General features: G+C 38.1%; 1 protein-coding gene across 1 annotated transcript in view; it reads left to right on the top strand.

The window, feature by feature from the left end:
• The window catches only part of frem1b (Fras1 related extracellular matrix 1b), a 213661-nt gene that overhangs the window by 119971 nt on the left and 75676 nt on the right, over window positions 1-18014 (top strand). The window contains exons 17-19 of the mRNA XM_069938520.1: window positions 3911-4105; window positions 9686-9871; window positions 11880-12076. Of these exons, the coding sequence (XP_069794621.1) occupies window positions 3911-4105; window positions 9686-9871; window positions 11880-12076 (578 nt within the window). The remainder of the gene's footprint in view (window positions 1-3910; window positions 4106-9685; window positions 9872-11879; window positions 12077-18014) is intronic.

Genomic DNA, 18014 nt, shown 5'->3' with positions numbered 1-18014 from the left:
CTCCCCTGACCTACCTCTACTCAGCAATAAGAACACAAAAACATAAGAAATAGGAGCAGGAACAGTCCATCTGGCCCATTGAGCCTGCTCCACCATTTAATAAGACCATTGACTCAATTCCACCTACCTGTCTTTTCACCATATCTTCTAATTCCTTTTATATAAAAATCTATCTAACTGAATGTCCCTTAGTTCTGGTCTCACCTACCAGTGAAAACAATTTTTCTGCCTCTATTTTATCTATCCCTTTCATAATTTTATTTGTTTCTATAAGATCTCCTCTCATCCTTCTGAATTCAAGGAGTATAATCCTAGACAATTTAGTCTCTTCTCGTAGGTCAACCCCCTTATCTCCTGGTGAACCTCCTCTAGACTGCCTCCAAGGCCAGTATATCCTTCCTCAAGTATGGAGACCAGAACTGCACACAGTATTCCAGGTGTGGCCTCATCAATACCTTATACAGTTGCAGCATGAGCTCCCTGCTCTTGAATTCAATTCCTCTACCTATGAAGGCCAACATTCCTTTTGCCTTCTTAATAACCTGTTGTACCTGCAACTCAACTTTTTGCGATTCATGCACAAGCACTCCCAAGTCCTTCTGCACTACAGCATACTGCAGTTTTTTACCATTTAAATAATAATTTGCTCTTCTATTTTTCCTATCAAAGTGGATGACCTTGCATTTACTAACATTGTACTCCATCTGCCAGACCTTTGCCCACTCACCTCACTTAACTATATCCTTCTGCAGCCTCTTCACATTCCCTGTACAATTTTCTTTCCACTCAATTTAGTATAATCCACAAACTTGGCCACACTCACTCTGTCCCCTCTTCCAAATCATCGGTGTAAATGGTGAACAACTGCGGGCCCAGCACTGCCCCCCGCGGCCCCCCACTTACCACTGTCTGCCAATCAGAAAAAACACCCATTCATCCCGACTCTCTGCTTTCTCTCAGTTAACCAATCATCAATCTATGCCACTATACTTCCCCTGACTCCATTCATCTATATCTTATTTATAAGTTTCTTGTGCAGCACTTTATCAAGTGCCTTCTGGAAATCCAAATATACAACATCAACCCTTTATCTACCGCACCCATTATATCCTCCAAGAACTCCAGCAAGTTTGTCAAACAAGACCTTCTAAATCCATGCTGCATCTGCCTGATGGAACCCCTTCATTCTAAATGTCATCCTTAATGACAGCTTCAAGCATTTTCCCGACTACAGACATTAAGCTAACTGGCCAACCTCTCTTCTGCCTACATCCTTCTTTAAAAAGTGGTGTGACATTTGCTGTCTTCCAATCTGCTAGCACCTGCCTAGAATCTAGAGAATTTTGGTAAATGACTTCTAACGCATCGACTATAATTCCTGCCCGTTCCCTCAGTACCCTGGGATGCATCCCATCAGGACCAGGGGATTTGTCCACTTTCAATCCCATTAATTTTCTCATCACAATCTCTTTTATAACAATTATTTTATAGAGGCCCTCACCTCCCTTCACATCCCTATCACCACTCTTTAACATGCTGGATGTGTCCTCCACCATGAAGACTGACACAGAATATTTATTCAATGCCATTTTCTCATTACTCAATATCAATCTCCCTTTCTCATCTTCCAAGGGACCTGTGTTGATTCTAGCCACCCTCTTCCAAATTATATAGTTATAATTTTTTTTTGTTACCTGTTTTTATATTTTGTGCTAATTTACCTTCATAATCCTTCTTCCCTTTCCTTATTTCCTGTTTAGTTGTCCTTTGTTGCATTTTAAAGTTTTCCCAATCATTCAGTTTCCCACTACTCTTGGCTACTTTGTACATATGAGCTTTTAATTTTATACTTTATTTCCTTAATTAACCAAGGCTGACTCTTCCCTCTCTTACTGCCCTTATTTTTAATGGGAATATATTTTTGTTGAACCCTAAAAAAATTCTTTGAAAGTCTTCCACTGTTCTGCCAATTAGCCTGTTCTCCCAGTCCACACTGACCAATTCCTCCCTCATCTTGTTGTAGTCTTCCCAGTTCAAGCATAATACACTAGTATTAGATCTAACTATTGTACCCTCCATCTGTATGAGAAATTCAATCACACTATGATCGCTTTTTCCAAAAGGGGACCTAACCATTAGATTGTTAATTTTACCTATCTCATTCCACAATACAAGATCTAAAATAGCATTCTCCCTTTTTGTTTCCTTAATATGATATTCAGTAATGCGATCATGGATACATTCTATAAAGTCATCCTCCAGACTCCCTCAACCAACTTGATTTTCCCAATCTACGTGAAAGTTAAAGTCCCCCAGACAACTCCCGTTCCGTTCTTACATGCCTCAGTTATCTTTCGGTTAATTGCTTGTGCTATTGTTATTTGATGGGCGATAGACAACTCCCACCAGTGATTTCCCCCCCCCCCCCTTTACTATTCTTAATCTCTACACTATCCTGTGTTCTCCACTAGCACTTCAATGGTATTTTTAGCTCTCAAGAGCAGAGGCAAATGTCCGAAGCTTCCACTTGTCACGCTTGCCAACAATTTCTCAAAGACCATTGCCTGCCATCACTGCAGCTTTACCAAGATACCTGCATTCTTGGTTACTTAAAACTTGATTACTACCTGACAGCTTGCTTAAGTAACAACATCCCAAACACTTTGAATGTCTATAGGTTCTTTTCTTTTGGGATTTATCTCACTTAGGTAAGTAACGAGGCCACACAGTATTCACAGTTATTAAATGTTCATTCACATTCTCATACACTGCAAATATTTGGGAAGGACGTTCCTCCTGTTACAGTTTGAAGAAAGATCAATTCCAATGTGGATTTTCTGACAATAAATGCAGTTTTTTTCTGGTTTAATGGTTCCCCATATTTTTTGCACTATTGTCCAATTATTTTGTCATTTTTTACATATATTTCCTAAAATTAAAATATTCTCCTTATGCACTTAGTTTTTCTTTTGAATGCACATAACTTTGGGATTTTCTCCACTCCTCAACACAACACAAAGTTGTCAGAGAGAAATATTTAACAAACTTTCTTCATGAGGAAATGGAGTTCACCATCGCTGCCACTTTTCCAGAGGTAGACTGCAGAGTTCTGCACAGATTACTCCTCTGCCTGAAAGATGGTAAAACATCACCTTCAGGAAGACTTCTACGATTCTATTACTCTTCCCCGAAAAATAGTCATTTTGCCTTACTTGTGCATGCCTGAAGCTGCGTGCGAATCAACCAAATCTGACTTTAAAACACCGGATCAATTTGTTAAATATGTTGTCACATCACATGATTGAAACCCCAGCTTCCATGAATCCTATGCAGGCTCACATTCTGCTGCGTGTTCTGCATAATGGACTGAATTGAGTTGGATTCAAGCCTGTCTCCTAGACTTGTTGCCTGTTGACACTGACCTCTGTGCTTATTTGGGAGAGTCAGAGGACTGGAGGAGCTGATGCTCTATCCCTGAGAGTTGGGTGGAGATGTGCAGTGAAGCATCACTACTTCTCCTCACCATCATACAGCTGAGATGCCGCTAAGATGCTGGAATACACCTTCAGCTTTTGACAGTGTACAATTCAGAGATATTTGTAAATTATTAACAAAGCTGTAAATAATACCTTAAAAAAGGTAAAAGAAACTTATCTTTCCAGGCCAGGAATCAAGCTGGGGTGCCTTCTGTCAATCAGTTTGTCTAGACTTGCACCAAATCCATTTTGGTTACAGTTACCTGTGAATGACCTCAGTGCTAACCTCAACCAACATAATACAGAACAATATTTGAATAAGTGGGAGGTACAAATTGACTCACATTCAACTGAATGTGCTTGGGATGTTATGTTTGGTTGACAATATTGACCCACAATGATATAAAGCAATAATCACCTTTTCTTTATTATAGGTGGTGAAATAGGATACAATCCTTGCATGGACACAGTAACAATAATTGTCTCTGATACAGAAAGTGGCACAGTGGATAGCTGTTGTTATGATGGACCTCTTCCACCACCAGTGCCACTCCATGGCTCCCTCCCTATCTATGATCTGAACATCACTGTAATGCCAGTCAACAATCAATGTCCTAAAATTAAAGTTGGTTAGTCAACAATCTTTATATCTGTAAAGAGTCTGAACATGGACTTCTTGATGTAGTTAATGGGAAAATAGGATGGTTATGGTAATAGTGTCATTTAATTTTATTTCCTGTTTTGTTGTCCTCTGTTACCTTTTAAAGTTTTCCCAATCATTCAGTTTCCCACTAACCTTGGCTACTTTGTACACATGAGCTTTTAATTTTATACTTTATTTCCTTAGTTAACCTCTCTTACTGCCCTTATTTTTAACGGGAATATATTTTTGTTGAGCACGGAAAAATCCCTTTGAAAGTCTTCCACTGTTCTGCCAATTAGCCTGTGCTCCCAGTCTCTCAAATTCTATTCTGCATATGATCTGTTGTATGAAATATTTTCAGAGATGATTGTTAAATTTCCATTTTATCAAATTAAACCTGGCCTTTCACCTTATTTAATTACTTGGTTTAAAATAACATTATGGGCTTTTTTGCTATCTCCTGCTATTTGAAATTTCTTAGTGTCAATGACAATAGATCTAGTAATCATGTGTGAACCTCTCTCCATAGATGTTTATCCTGCTCTAATAACCAGGTAAGGTAACAATGAAAGAGCATTTTAGCCTGAAAGAATATTAAACCATGGTGCAATCTAGAGCATTCATCATATTCCTTCCAGTAGAATTGACCAGAAAATACTTAAATCAATGATCTTCAAGCCAAGTTTTGTAAGCTTGCGTGTCTTTTCTCTTCATGTTGAGCTTCATTGTTCTCGCTTGATGTCCTTCAAGGGTCTCTGACACAATGTATTATGAACCCTTATCCAATCAAACATTGCAAAACATGTATATTTGACTGACTTCCTTACAGTAATTTTGCTTTTAACATGCATCCACCGACTGTCCTTATGGATTAGTATTAACATTGGCCTTTTCAGATTAAAGATAGTCAAGTACCATGATTAATTTTATAGCTGCTTACTTCACATGGAATCAAATCATTCCCCAGATGAACAACATTCAGTGCAATTTCCTCCAGTTTTGGAAGATTTGATAACTGTAAACTGTACCATTTGATGTTTCCAATGAAGTGCAATTCAGGATGCTTTGATTTTAAAACAAATCTCTATCTGAATTATTAATACTGTTGCTAGACCCAAATAGTTGTAAACATTTCATTCTCATTACTGACCTTGATCAATATAAATATTTAACAAGAAAATATGCCCATAAATAGACCTTTTCTTTTAATTCCTAGAAGGCATCATCATGTATAACTCCAGCATAATAGATGAAGTAGCAAATTATAATATAGATGTGAGTTTAAGATAAATTGTGTAAGATGACCATGTAGAGAGCAGCAGTCTTTTGAAATATGATTCCGTCATATCATTGGAGAAAATATAAGAGTTAGTGTGAAAGTGCTTTCATGCAGAAAGCTGATCAAGGTCACTGGTGACAGAGCAGCCCATCTGCTAGATTGTAAAGCCATACATGTGTTTCCTTTTGAAGTCCAATGTATTCTGAGTTAAGAATGTGGAAGCTTTGTATCTACCAAACACAATGCTGAATACCATGTGGGAGCTGGAGCAATTACTATCTTTCAGTTTTTTATTTAAATAATAGATGTGGATACAAAAGTTATTGAAATGGGTCTGCACAACAATTCATAGTTGCAGTGTTGTGATTTAATATATTTAATGTTAATTTTACTGCACATAGTTTCCCTGATATTTTAATATTTTACCCCTCCAAATTTTTCTCCCATCCAAACATGCTGAGATAAAGATGAATGTCAGCAATAAGGCATATTTGATCTATCAATGTTTGTGCTTTTCTCCCACATAAGGTCAGTACCAGAATTCTGCATCTAAAATTCTTCATTAGGCCCCCCTTCTACCTCTTTTTTCCTTTAATGACACTTATCTTTCACATTAAAATTATTTGTTTGATCAAACTTTTGATAACCTGTCAATATCTCCTTGTAAATTGATCTATAATTTTGTTTGTTAAAGCCCCAATTGATTTCCTTATAGAAAGCCTTATGAAAATCCAAATGCGTCACATTCGAGAGTTCCCTTTATTCATTTTACAAGTCTTACCTCCTCCAAGAAGTCTGTATATTAGTCAAACATGGTTTCCCTTTCATAAATACATGCTGATTCTAGTGAATCGTATTATTCTTCATCGATTACTGCATTTTCCCCACAACTAATAATATGACACAACAGATAGGAAGTCCCCTCTATTTTCCTTTCTTTCTTAAAATATTGGGTCATATCTGCTCTGCTGCAACCCACAGGAATTATTACAGAATTTACAGAAATAAGAAAGATTCTAAGCATCTTTTCAAACTCTAGCTTTTATACCTAGATCCTTGAAAATTATTTGTTTTTAATATCCCACTGTTTTCTCATACCATTTTCTTCCAAATGCTTACTTCAGTTCCTTATCACGTTAGATCCTTTGTTCTCAAGTATCTCTTGTTTCCATGAATATATACACAAAATAGTTGTTTAGTTTCCCAGCCATTTCTTTATTACCCAATGTAAGTTTTCCCATCTTCATCTACAAGGTGCCCACTTTGCCCTTTTGAATATTTTACATGGTAAATATCAATGGAAGGTATTACAGTTTAATTGCAATATCTCTTGACAGTTCTCATGTTCTACCCGACTTCTTTTTCATTTTTTTAAATTTTTCATTCGCTAGGTACTAAAGTTCTTACAATTTTCAGACCAATTGCTCATTCTGACAACTAGATAAGCCTCATCCTTGGAATTAAGACCATCTTTAATTTCTCCTTATCGTCAGCCATGGGTCAGCCACTTATCCAGTTGGGTTTTTATTCCTAATAGAAATATATATTTTTTGCATAGTGTGCATTTTGTAATGCTTGTTAGGCTTTTCTTCGTTATCCCTTTCAATGTAAATCTCAATCTACTACAGCCAATTCTCCTCTCATTCTTTCATAGTTCCATTAGTTTGGAATTAAGGTACTCATTTCAGATTGATCTACATCACTTACACTCTCAATATAAATTCCTATCATGTTAAAGTCACTTTTCCCTAATGGCCTCTTTATGGCAAGGATATCAATTTACATTTTTTCATTGCATTAAATGGGATCTAAAATAGCTTTTTCCCTCATTTGTTCCTCCATATATTGATCTAGAGAATTATCTTGTGTACATTCCATGATTTCATCTTTCATCTTATTGTAGCAAATTTGATTCATCCAGTCTATATGTAGGACAAGATACTCCTGTAATTTTCTGATTTATGCCTTACCCTATATTTCAACTGCTGTTTTATGGCTCAAAATAACCCCTATCAATGTTTTCTGATCTTTGCTGTTTCTTAATTTGTCCCAAACCAAATCTAATTCTGCATCATTGTGAAGCCTAAATTGTTACTCGTTATTGAACTGAGCTCCCTTTCCTTTGGCTCGTCCATCAGGAGTTTTTATGTTTTCCCCATGTCTGGATGGGTTTCCTTTGGATGCTCTGGTTTTCTCCCACCCTTCAAAAAAGTATGGGGGTTATAGGTTAATTGGGCAGCATGGGGTCGTGGGCCAGAAGGGCCTGTTACTGAGTTGTACACCTAAAAAATATTTTAAAAATAAATATTAGATCCCAGCGTTATTGAGCCTGCAGCCACATTTCCATGATAGGAATTAGGTAAGCCCATACTTTTATTTGTACCATTAGATAATCTTTTTTGTTTTACATCCCTAAAATCTGCTGCAGGACCCCAAATACTTTTTGTTTGTGTCATTGGTACCAGTGTGGACCACAGCTTAAGGCTCTCTTCAAAGAAACCATAGAACACTACAACACAGAAAACAGGCTATTCGGCCATTCTAGTCAGTGCCAACCATTATTTTGCTAGTCCCATTGACCTGCTCCCATTCCAGAACCCTCCAGACCTCTCCCGTCCATGTCTTTATCCAATTTATTCTTAAAACTCAAGATCAAGCCCGCATTCACTGCACCAGATGGTAGCCCACTCCACACTCCCACCACTCTCTGAGTGAAGAACTTTCCCCTGATGTTCCCCCCTAAACCTTTCCCCTTTCAGCTTAAAACTATAACCTCTTGTATTTATCTCCCCCTAGCTAAGTTGAAAAAGCCTCGTCCACTCTATCTATACTTCTCATAATCTTGTAAACTTCTATTAAATCTCCCCTCATTCTTTTTCACTCCAAGGAATAAAGTCCTAACCTGTTTAATCTTACCCTGTAACTCAACTCCTAAAGACCTGGCAACATCCTAGTAAATCTTCACTGCACTTTTTCAATCTTATTGATATCCTTCTTGTAGTTAGGTGTGGTGATACACCACCATATTACTGTTACTTGGTTACTGGCGCTGTGTATATGTTTGGTTCATATGTATGGCTGGCCCGCCTTCCTTTGGTGACTCCACCCCCTGGAATCCCCTAATAAAGACAGTTAAGCCAAGTCCCTCCCTTAGTATGAGTCCTGGGATTGGGCCAGAAGAGGAGTATGGTTCAAGTCTTATGATAGTAAAAGCTGGTGGTCCAGCATCTCCAGCCTTTATTGTACATAGTCTTGTCTCAGAGGTATTAGTAGTCTTCCACATTAGACGAGACACATGCATTCTTCAAAGCCAGCCTTTCTTGCCATAAGACTGCTCATTAACACATTAAGTATTTTAGAGTATGTGATTATGGAGAGGGTTGAAGAGTTTAAGGTCTGGAGGGGAAATGAGAAGCAATTTGGAGCAGACTAATTGAGGAGATGGAGGCAAGTACTTGAACAATATGTCAGAAGCACAACTTGAAATAACAAGGCAAAGTAGACTTTAGACCAAGTGTTGGGAACTGTGATTTCCAGAGATAAGACATGGAGAGTCTGTTTCTGTGCACTTCCTCTGCTAATGTTTAACAGAAGCAGCTTGAAAATTACTTATAAATACACCTCTTCCAGGAGCTCTATTCCAGTAACACTGTAATGATGTAAGGTACTGTGCTGAGTTGTCCTAAGCCATCTTGACAATTTAAGGCCACCATGTTGCTGGTAGAATAAAAGCTGATTCTGTGCATAAATTTCTTTAGCTGAGGTTCAGACCTGTAATTGAAAGCCAGCTGAATTTTTTTTTCCTAACAGCATTGTTTAAACCTAGAGTTAAAATTATTTCTAACATCTACTAGAAGCATTGTTTTAGTAGGAGTCGATGTAAGACAGCAAACTCAAGAACAACAAGTGTATAGTATTTACTACAATTTGAGATGCATTTGTAGAGTCAAATTGATGAGGATAAAATCAGATTGTTTGAGGGCAGCATGTAGATAAAATAATAGGAAAGAGATGGGAATACACCAACATGCTGGAGAAACTCAGCTGGTCACACAGCATCCATAGGAAGAAAATGTAACCAATGTTCTGGACTTGAGCCCTTCATCACAATTTAGGGGGCAAAAGAAGCAATGGTTTGAATGTGAGGTAAGAAGTTAATGCCGATGAGCTTCTAGCTGGATCAAATTGCAGTGCAAACTCCCTTGTATCTTTTGTGAGATTTCCATTTATGTTGGTATTGTAAAGCTAATTTGGTTGTATAACTCAGTATAACCTCTTTGTTTATAGGAGACATGCTTCTAGTGGATGAAGCATCAAGTGCCAGTTTGTTGCTGGATTTCCTTTCTGCCACAGATGAGGATACCATATTAGAGGAACTCATCTTTGAACTGGAAAGTTTGCCCCAATATGGCTACCTGGAGAACATACTACCATCACCAGGGTATGAGAAAAGCAATGCTGGAATAAACATAGGTACACTATAACAGTTTCATCTTAAGTATAAAGAATAATTGATGAAATATTTCTGCCCAATAACCAATATACCTGCACAATTATAATGATCTGCAGGCCACCCTCAGTTTTCAAACACTCAACTTATTACATAATTAAATTCAAAAAAGATCAGCGCACATCCCTTATCCTTCTCTTCCTTCAAGTGACAGAAATGTTCTCACTCTCTCCACTTTTAGTAATTGTTCTTTCTGATCAATCTTATGTGCTTTTGATGTCCAAATCAAACTAAAATGTTGCTGCTTGCACCTGGGAGATTTAAATTTAGATTTAGACATTCAGCAGGTTAACAGGCCCTTTCGGCTCATGTGCCCATGCTCCCAATACACCCAATTGATCTATACTCTCTGTACATTTTTGATATCCCTCCTTCCCTGTTATGTTCATGTGCCCATCTAGAAATCTCCTAGATACTACTTGTGTATTTATTTCCACCATCAACCCAACCAGCCCTTTCTAGACTCCTATCACTCTCTGTGTAAAAATATTTGCTCCTCACATCTCCCTTAAACTTCCTCTCCCTCACGTTAAATGCATGTCCTCTAGCAGGTGGCATTTTTACCCTGGTGAAAAGATTCTGAATGTCCACTCTGTCAGATCATTCCTCAGCCTCCTACACTCCAGAGAAAACAATTTAAGTTTGTCCAATGTCTCCCGATAACCAATGCCCTCTAAAGAAGGCACCTCTTGTACCCTTCTTATTATGGGACAACCAGATGGCACACTGTATTCCAAGTGTGGCCTAACCAAAGTTTTATATAGCTGCAATCTGACTTCCTTACTTTTGTACTCAATGCCTCAACTAATGAAGCCAAGCATACATTATGTCTTCTTAGCCACCCTATCTATTTACATGGCCACTTTCAATATGCTATGTACCTGGACCCTCAGATCCCTCAGCAATTGTTTACATTCCTGTTATATTTGACCTCCCAAAGTGCATCACCTCACACTTCTCCAGATTAAACTCTATCTACCATTTCTCTGTCCATATTTGTAACTGCTCTGTATCCTGTTGCATTCTGTGTAAACCCTCTACACTGTCCATAGCTCCACCAATGTTTGTATCATCTGCAAACTTATTAACCCACCCATCTATTTTTTTCATCCAAGTTATTTACGTATATCACATACAATAGGGATCCTAACACCAATCCCTGCAGAACACCACTGGTCATAGGTCTCCAGGCTCCAGCCTAAATAACCCATTCCAGCATCACCCTTTTTCTTCTCTGGCCCAGCCAGTTTCGAAGATCCAAACTCACTGTGGATCCCGTGCATTGACTGAATCATGAGGAATCTCAACAAACTCCTTTCTAAAGCCCACGTATACAATATCCACTGTGTTATCCCATCATCAATCTTTGGCACATCCCTAAAAAAACTCAATTAAATTGATAAGGCATGATCTTCCCCTCACAAAGTACCAACTCTGACTACAACTTTCCAAATGTGCATAAATCCTATCCATAAGTATCCTTTCCAATAGTTTCCCTACCACTGATGTAAGATTTACTGGCATATAATTCTGTGGATTTTCTTTATTTCCCTTCCTGAACAAAGGTAAAATATTAGCTCCACTCCAGTCCTCTGGGACCACTTCGTTGTTAGTGAAAATGCATTGTTAAAGTCCAGCAATCTCTTCATTTGCCTCTTTTAATAAGCATATATATATTTGATCAGGCCCAGGGGACTTGTCAGATTTAATCATCTTAAATCCACACATCTCTTTCCTAAATATTGTATCATTTATCTTGGTTGTTGAAAATGACCTCCTTTTTTTTAAGCTTCCAGACTCTTGTAGTAAGCTTCGTGTGAAGATAAGAACCATTAAAAACTGATAGATTGTTTACCATGATCCCAACCAGAACATTGTGTGATGAATGTGAATGTTTTAGAGGTATTTTTTCATAAGTTTTTATGTAATGTAAAATGGTAGGTCTTTTGATTGGATATATTCCTTTAATAGCTTCCTTCAGTCTGGAGCACCTCAGGGCAGGTCACATCAACTATGTCCAGTCCATTCATAACCAGATGGAGCCCACTGCTGACCACTTCATGATATCTGTTAGTGATGCTGTACATAAATCTATGGCAGTGCCGTTTTATGTCATCATCAACCCAATCAACGATGAAACTCCAGAATTGCAACTGGGAAATATCACAGTGAGTATGAATGTAGCAAAAAAGTACTTTTCATGTTTATTCACAGTATATGCCAGTTCATTCAGATTTTATAATTTAGTTCACAATCAACCAGGGATGACTTCACAAGTAAATATTTCAAATACGAATGCCTAGAGTTATATTATCAAATTTCAAATAATAATACATTGATTTCTGGTTTAAAAAAAAGTAATTATTGTCATTCGAGAATAAAGAAAGACAGTAGATATGCCCAGAGAGATCCATGGCTTAATTCATATTGTGCTTGGTCAGAGCACTCCAAGCATTGCAGTGAATTAATATGTTTTTTTAATTTAACTACTGACTTTGAAGATTCATTAACCTATGGAAATTTATTATTTTAATTTTTGTGATATCCCATGAAATCTGCATCTCTTAATGTTGTTGCCATTCAATTCACCAATGAACACTATAACTGAAATTCATGTAGGAAACCCACCTAAAGCCACAACTACAGGATGTATACCGTCATTCACATCACACTTTGGGTAAGATTTAATGGATTTGGAAGGAATGCATAAACATTTGTTAAAATGATAACTGGACTCTGAAGGATACATTTTAAGGAAAAGTTACACAAATTAGCATGATGTTACTTGAAATTTTAAAAATTAAGAGAATATTTAATCAAGCATTTGCAAAATATAAGAGGAAAGCAGAAGGATAGTTGGAAATTTTTTTTTGCTGTAAGGAATCTAAGACTAGATTCACAGCCTGGAAATTAGAATCAGCTATTCTGATGATTGATCATAGACCCTAGTAACTGACAGCAAAAAGAGAAGATAATTTAGTCCATCATGTCGATGTAGCCCAGAAAGCTATTCACTCTGATTAGACTGTCCAGCTATTGATTTGTCAGTTGTCATGGAGGGAGTTTTCTTTAACTGGAAAAAAAAAGTTTTCTGTAGTTCTCTGGTAATCCTTCTACCCATTTAATGGTGTCACCCACACCATGGAACTCCTCTTGTACCAGACCTTGCAGAATCCTTAGTAATTTTTTTTGTCCTAATGTTACTCGTACATCATAATTCCCGTAGATCACTGAATGTAACGGCAATAGCAGTGAGATAAACAACTATCAAAATTAAAATTACACCTTTAAATTACAATATCATACAGCCTAAATGTATTTACATTTACATAGTTTCTTGTGGTTAAAGAGAAAATTCGGTAAGAAAATAATAGAATTCAAAATAAAGATGTTTAAGAACTACATCAAAATTACGTTGATTTTAATGTTAAACTTTATTGTTAAATTCTCAAAAGTTATTGATCTCGGTTCACAAATACTAATTAGCACAATATTGTAGCTAAAACACCAGAAAATTTGACAAAAGTAGTGATTATAGAAACATCAGCAGCCACAGACAGTAATTTTGGTGTCACGCCCTCTGACGGTGTCACTCGGTGTGGTCTGCACTCCACGCACTCCCTTGGTGATGCCAGTGTACCATTCCTTTGTCTATGTCTGTGATGAACTTGTATATTCTCCACATGAATGCATGATTTTTCTCCCAGATTCACTGGCAAAGCAATGCTGGCTCCTAGGTTAAAAGTCGTTCTGAGTGCAGGTGAATGGTAGGAGAATCAGGATGTTGTTAGTTGGCTGTGTTTAATAATAGGTTACAGGGACACAAGTGTGGTAATGGGATTGATGAGGTTGCACTGAGAGCTGGCATCGACTTGATTAGCTGAATAGCCTCCTTCCACATTGTAAGGAACTATGAAAAATCCCCTTGCTAAAGCAATTAACATTACTTGCTCTGCATGCAACTTTATGCATTTCAATTAACTTGCAGGTACACATTTAACATCCTCTGTTCCAGTTAATCAAGGATAATAACCAAATTTTCCAATCCTGACAAATTCCTTGTAAATTACATACATAGAACTATAGAACATTGCAGCACAGAAGCAGGCCCTTCTAGTCTGTGCCAAACTATTATTTTTCTGACTGGTCACACCCAGTCTTAGTACATCTCCCATCCATGTACCTGTTCAAATTCTTCTTAAATGTGAAAATTGAGCCTGATTCTTCACTTCAGCTGGCAATTCATTCCATGCCCCTACCACTCTCTCTGTGAAGAAGTTTTTAGTAATGTTCCCCTAAACATTTCCCCTTTCACTCTTAATCTATGTCGTCTGGTTTGTATCTCACCTACCCTCAGTGGAAAAAGCCAACCTACATTTATTCTATACCCCTCATAATTTTAAATACCTCTATCAAATTTCCCCTCATTCTTTTACATTCCAGGAAAATAACAGCGTGTGTTGGCAGCGCATGCAGATGAAACCTATTTAACCTTTCCCTGTAATTCAGTTTTTGAAGTCTGGGCAGCATCCTAGTAAATCTTCTCAGCACTCTTTCAATCTTACTAATGTCTTTTCTGTAGTTAGGTGACCAAAACTTCACACAATACTCCAAATTTGGCCTCATCAATGTCTTATGCAACTTTGATTTATGATGGTCAAAATGCCAAAAGCTCTATTTACAAACCTATCTACCCGTCTTGGCACTTTCAGGGAATTATATATCTGTATTCCCAGATCTCTCTGTTCTACCGCACTCATAGAAACATAGAAAATTGGTGTAGGAGTAGGCCATTTGGCCCTTCAAGCCTACATCGCCATTCATTTTGATGATGGCCGATCTTCTACTCAGTACCCAGTACCTGCCTTCTCCCCGTACCCCCTGATCCCCTTAGCCACAGGGGCCAAATCTATATCCCTCTTAAACATAGATAAAGAACCAGCTTCAACCACTTCCTGTGGCAAACAATTCTATAAATTCACCACTCTCTGAAATTAAAAAAAAATTACATCCTCCTTATCCTTAAACTGTGACCCCTGGTTCTGGTTTACCCCAACATCGGGAACAACCTTCCTGCATCTAGCCTGTCCAATCCCTTAAGAATTTTATATGTTTCTATAAGATCCCCCCCCCTCAATCTTCTAAATTCCAGCGAGTATAAGCCTAGTTGTTCCAACCATATGTAAGTCCTGCCATCCCTGGTATCAATCTAGTGAACCTTCTTTGCACTTCCTCTATGGCAACGATGTCTTTCCTGAGATAAGGAGACTAAAACTGTACACAATAATCTTGGTGTGGTTTCACCAAGGCCCTGTACAGCTGCAGTAGAACCTCTCTGCTCCTGTACTTGAATCTTCTTGCTATGAATGCCAACATACTTTCCTCACTGCCTGTTGTACATTCATGCCCACTTTCAATGACTGGTGTACAGCGACACCCAGGTCTCGTTGCATCTCTCCTTTTCCTAATCGGACACCATGTAGGTAATAATCTTCTCTCCTGTTCTTGCCTCCAAAGTGGATAACCTCACATTTATCCACATTATATTGCATCTGCAATGCCTTGACCCACTCGCTTAAATGTCCAAATTACCCTGATCCTCTTAGCATCTTTACCCAGCTAACCCTACCACCCAGCTTCATGTTGTCTGCAAACTTGGAGATGCTGCTTTCTATGCCCTCATCTAAGTCATTGATATAGATTGTAAATAACTGTGGTCCCAGCACTAAGCCTTGTGATTCCCCACTAGTCACTGGCTATCATTCTGCAAAGAACCCATTTATTCTTACTTTTTGCTTCCTGTCTGTCAACAAATTCTCTATTCACTTCAATATCATACCTCCTATACTGTATGCTTTAAGTTTGTACACTAATTTCCTGTGAAGGACCTTATCAAAGGCTTTCTGAAACTCCAGATATACCACATCACTGGTTCTCCTTTATCCACTCTACTAGTTACATCCTCAAAAAATTCTAGTAGATTCATTCGACATGATTTTCCCTTCATAAAGCCATGCTGACTCTGTTTACTGTTTTCTCTCTCCCTCCCTTCATAAAAAGTGGGGTTACGTGTGCCACCCTCCAATCTTCAGGAACTAATCCAGAATCAAAAGAGTTTTGAAAAATTATCACGTGCATCCACTATTTCTTGGACTACTTCCTTAAGCACTCTTGGATGCAGACTATCTGGCCCTGGGGATTTATCTGCCTTTAATCCCTTCAATTTATCTAACATAACCTCTTGACTTGCATTTATTTCTTTCAGTCCTTCCCTCACATTAGATCCTTGGTCCCCTACAATTTCCTGAATATTATTTGTTTTCCTTCTTGAAGACAGAACTAAAATAGTTATTCAATTGGTTTGCTTGTTCTCCATGATCAATTCCCCTGTTTCTGACTGTAACAGACTAACTAACTTAAGTTAGTCTTAACTAACTTCTTTCTCTTTACATATCTATAAAAGCTTTACAGACATTTTCTATGTTCCCTGCCAGTTTTCTCTCATAATCCCTTTTACCTTTCCTAAATAATCCTTTAGTCCTCTTCTGTTGAACTCTGAATTTCTTCCAGTCCATAGGAATACTGGTTTTTTTTTTGGCTAGTCTATATGTTGATTCTTTGGATTTGATATCTCCCTATTTCCCTTGTTAGCCACGGATTCACAATTGTTGTATTTCATCCAAGTTATCTTTAAATGACCGCCATTACATTTCCACCATTAGTCCTTTAAATATCATTTGCCAAACTATCTTAGCTAATTCACATCTCATAGCATCAAAGTTACTCTCCTTTAAGTTCAGAACCTTTGTATTTGAATTAACTCTGTCTCTCTCCAGCTTAATGAAGAATTCCACCATATTGTGGTCACTCTTGCCCAAGGGGCTTCTCACAACACGATTGCTAATTAACCCTTCCCCATTACTCAATACCCCATCTAGAATGGCATTGGTTCCTTGACAGGCTGGTTTAGAAAACAATCCTGCATACATTCTAAGAAATCCTCTTCCTCCGTACCCTTATTATCAATTTGGTTCACCCAATCTACATGTAGATTAAATTCACCCATTATAACTGCTGTACCTTTGTTACACACATTACTAATTTCCTGTTTAATGCCATCCCAATCTCACTGCTGCTGTTAGGTGGCCTGTACACAACTCCCACTAGTGTCTTCTGCCCCTTAGTGTTTTTCAGCTCTACCGGTATCGCTTCCACATCCTCCAAGTTAATGTCCTTCCTTTCTATTGTGTTTATCTCCTCTCTAACCAACAATTCCACCCTACCTACTTTTCCTTTCTGTCTGTCCCTCCTGAATACCAAATATCCCTGAATGTTGAGCTCCCAATCTTGGTCCCCCTGAGCCACGTCTCTGTAATCCCAACTATATCATAGACATTAATAGCTATCTCCCCATTCAATTCATCCACCTTATTATGAATGCTCCTTGCCTTGAGACTCAAAGCCTTGCTTTTGCCACACTCTTATCCCTTTTACCATTATGTTGAAAAGTGGTCCTTTTTGATTTTTGGCCCGGATTTATCTGCCTGCCACTTTTGCTTTTCACCTTGTTATCTTTTGCTTCCACCCTCATATTACACATTTCTGTCTCTCTGCACTTGCTCCCATCCCCCTGCCACATTAGTTTAAACCTTCTACAACAGTGCTAGCAATCAAACTCCCTAGGACATTGGTCCTGGCTCTGCCCAGATATAAACCATTCTGTTTGTACTGGTCCCATCTGCCCCAGAACCAATCCAATGTGCCAAGAATCTGAAACCTTCCCTCCTACACCACTGTTCAAGCAACATATTCATTCTTACTATCCTGTTATTTCTACTCTGGCTAGCTCATGGAACTGGTAATAATCCAGAGATTATTACCCTTGAGGTCCTACTCCTTAATTTATTTCCTTGCTCCCTAAATTCATCTTGTTGAACCTCATCCTAATTTTTTTCCTATATTGTTGGTTCCAATATGGGCTGTGACAGCTAGCTGTTCACCCTCCCCTTTTCAGAATGCCTGCAGCTGCTCCAAGACATCCTTGACCCTTTCACCCAGGAGGCAACACAACATCAGTTTACCATGTATTTTCTTCCTTGGTGTGTC

Source organism: Narcine bancroftii, chromosome 5, assembly GCF_036971445.1.
Source record: "Narcine bancroftii isolate sNarBan1 chromosome 5, sNarBan1.hap1, whole genome shotgun sequence".
Lineage (NCBI taxonomy): Eukaryota > Metazoa > Chordata > Chondrichthyes > Torpediniformes > Narcinidae > Narcine > Narcine bancroftii.
This window is presented reverse-complemented; position numbering and strand designations above follow the sequence as displayed.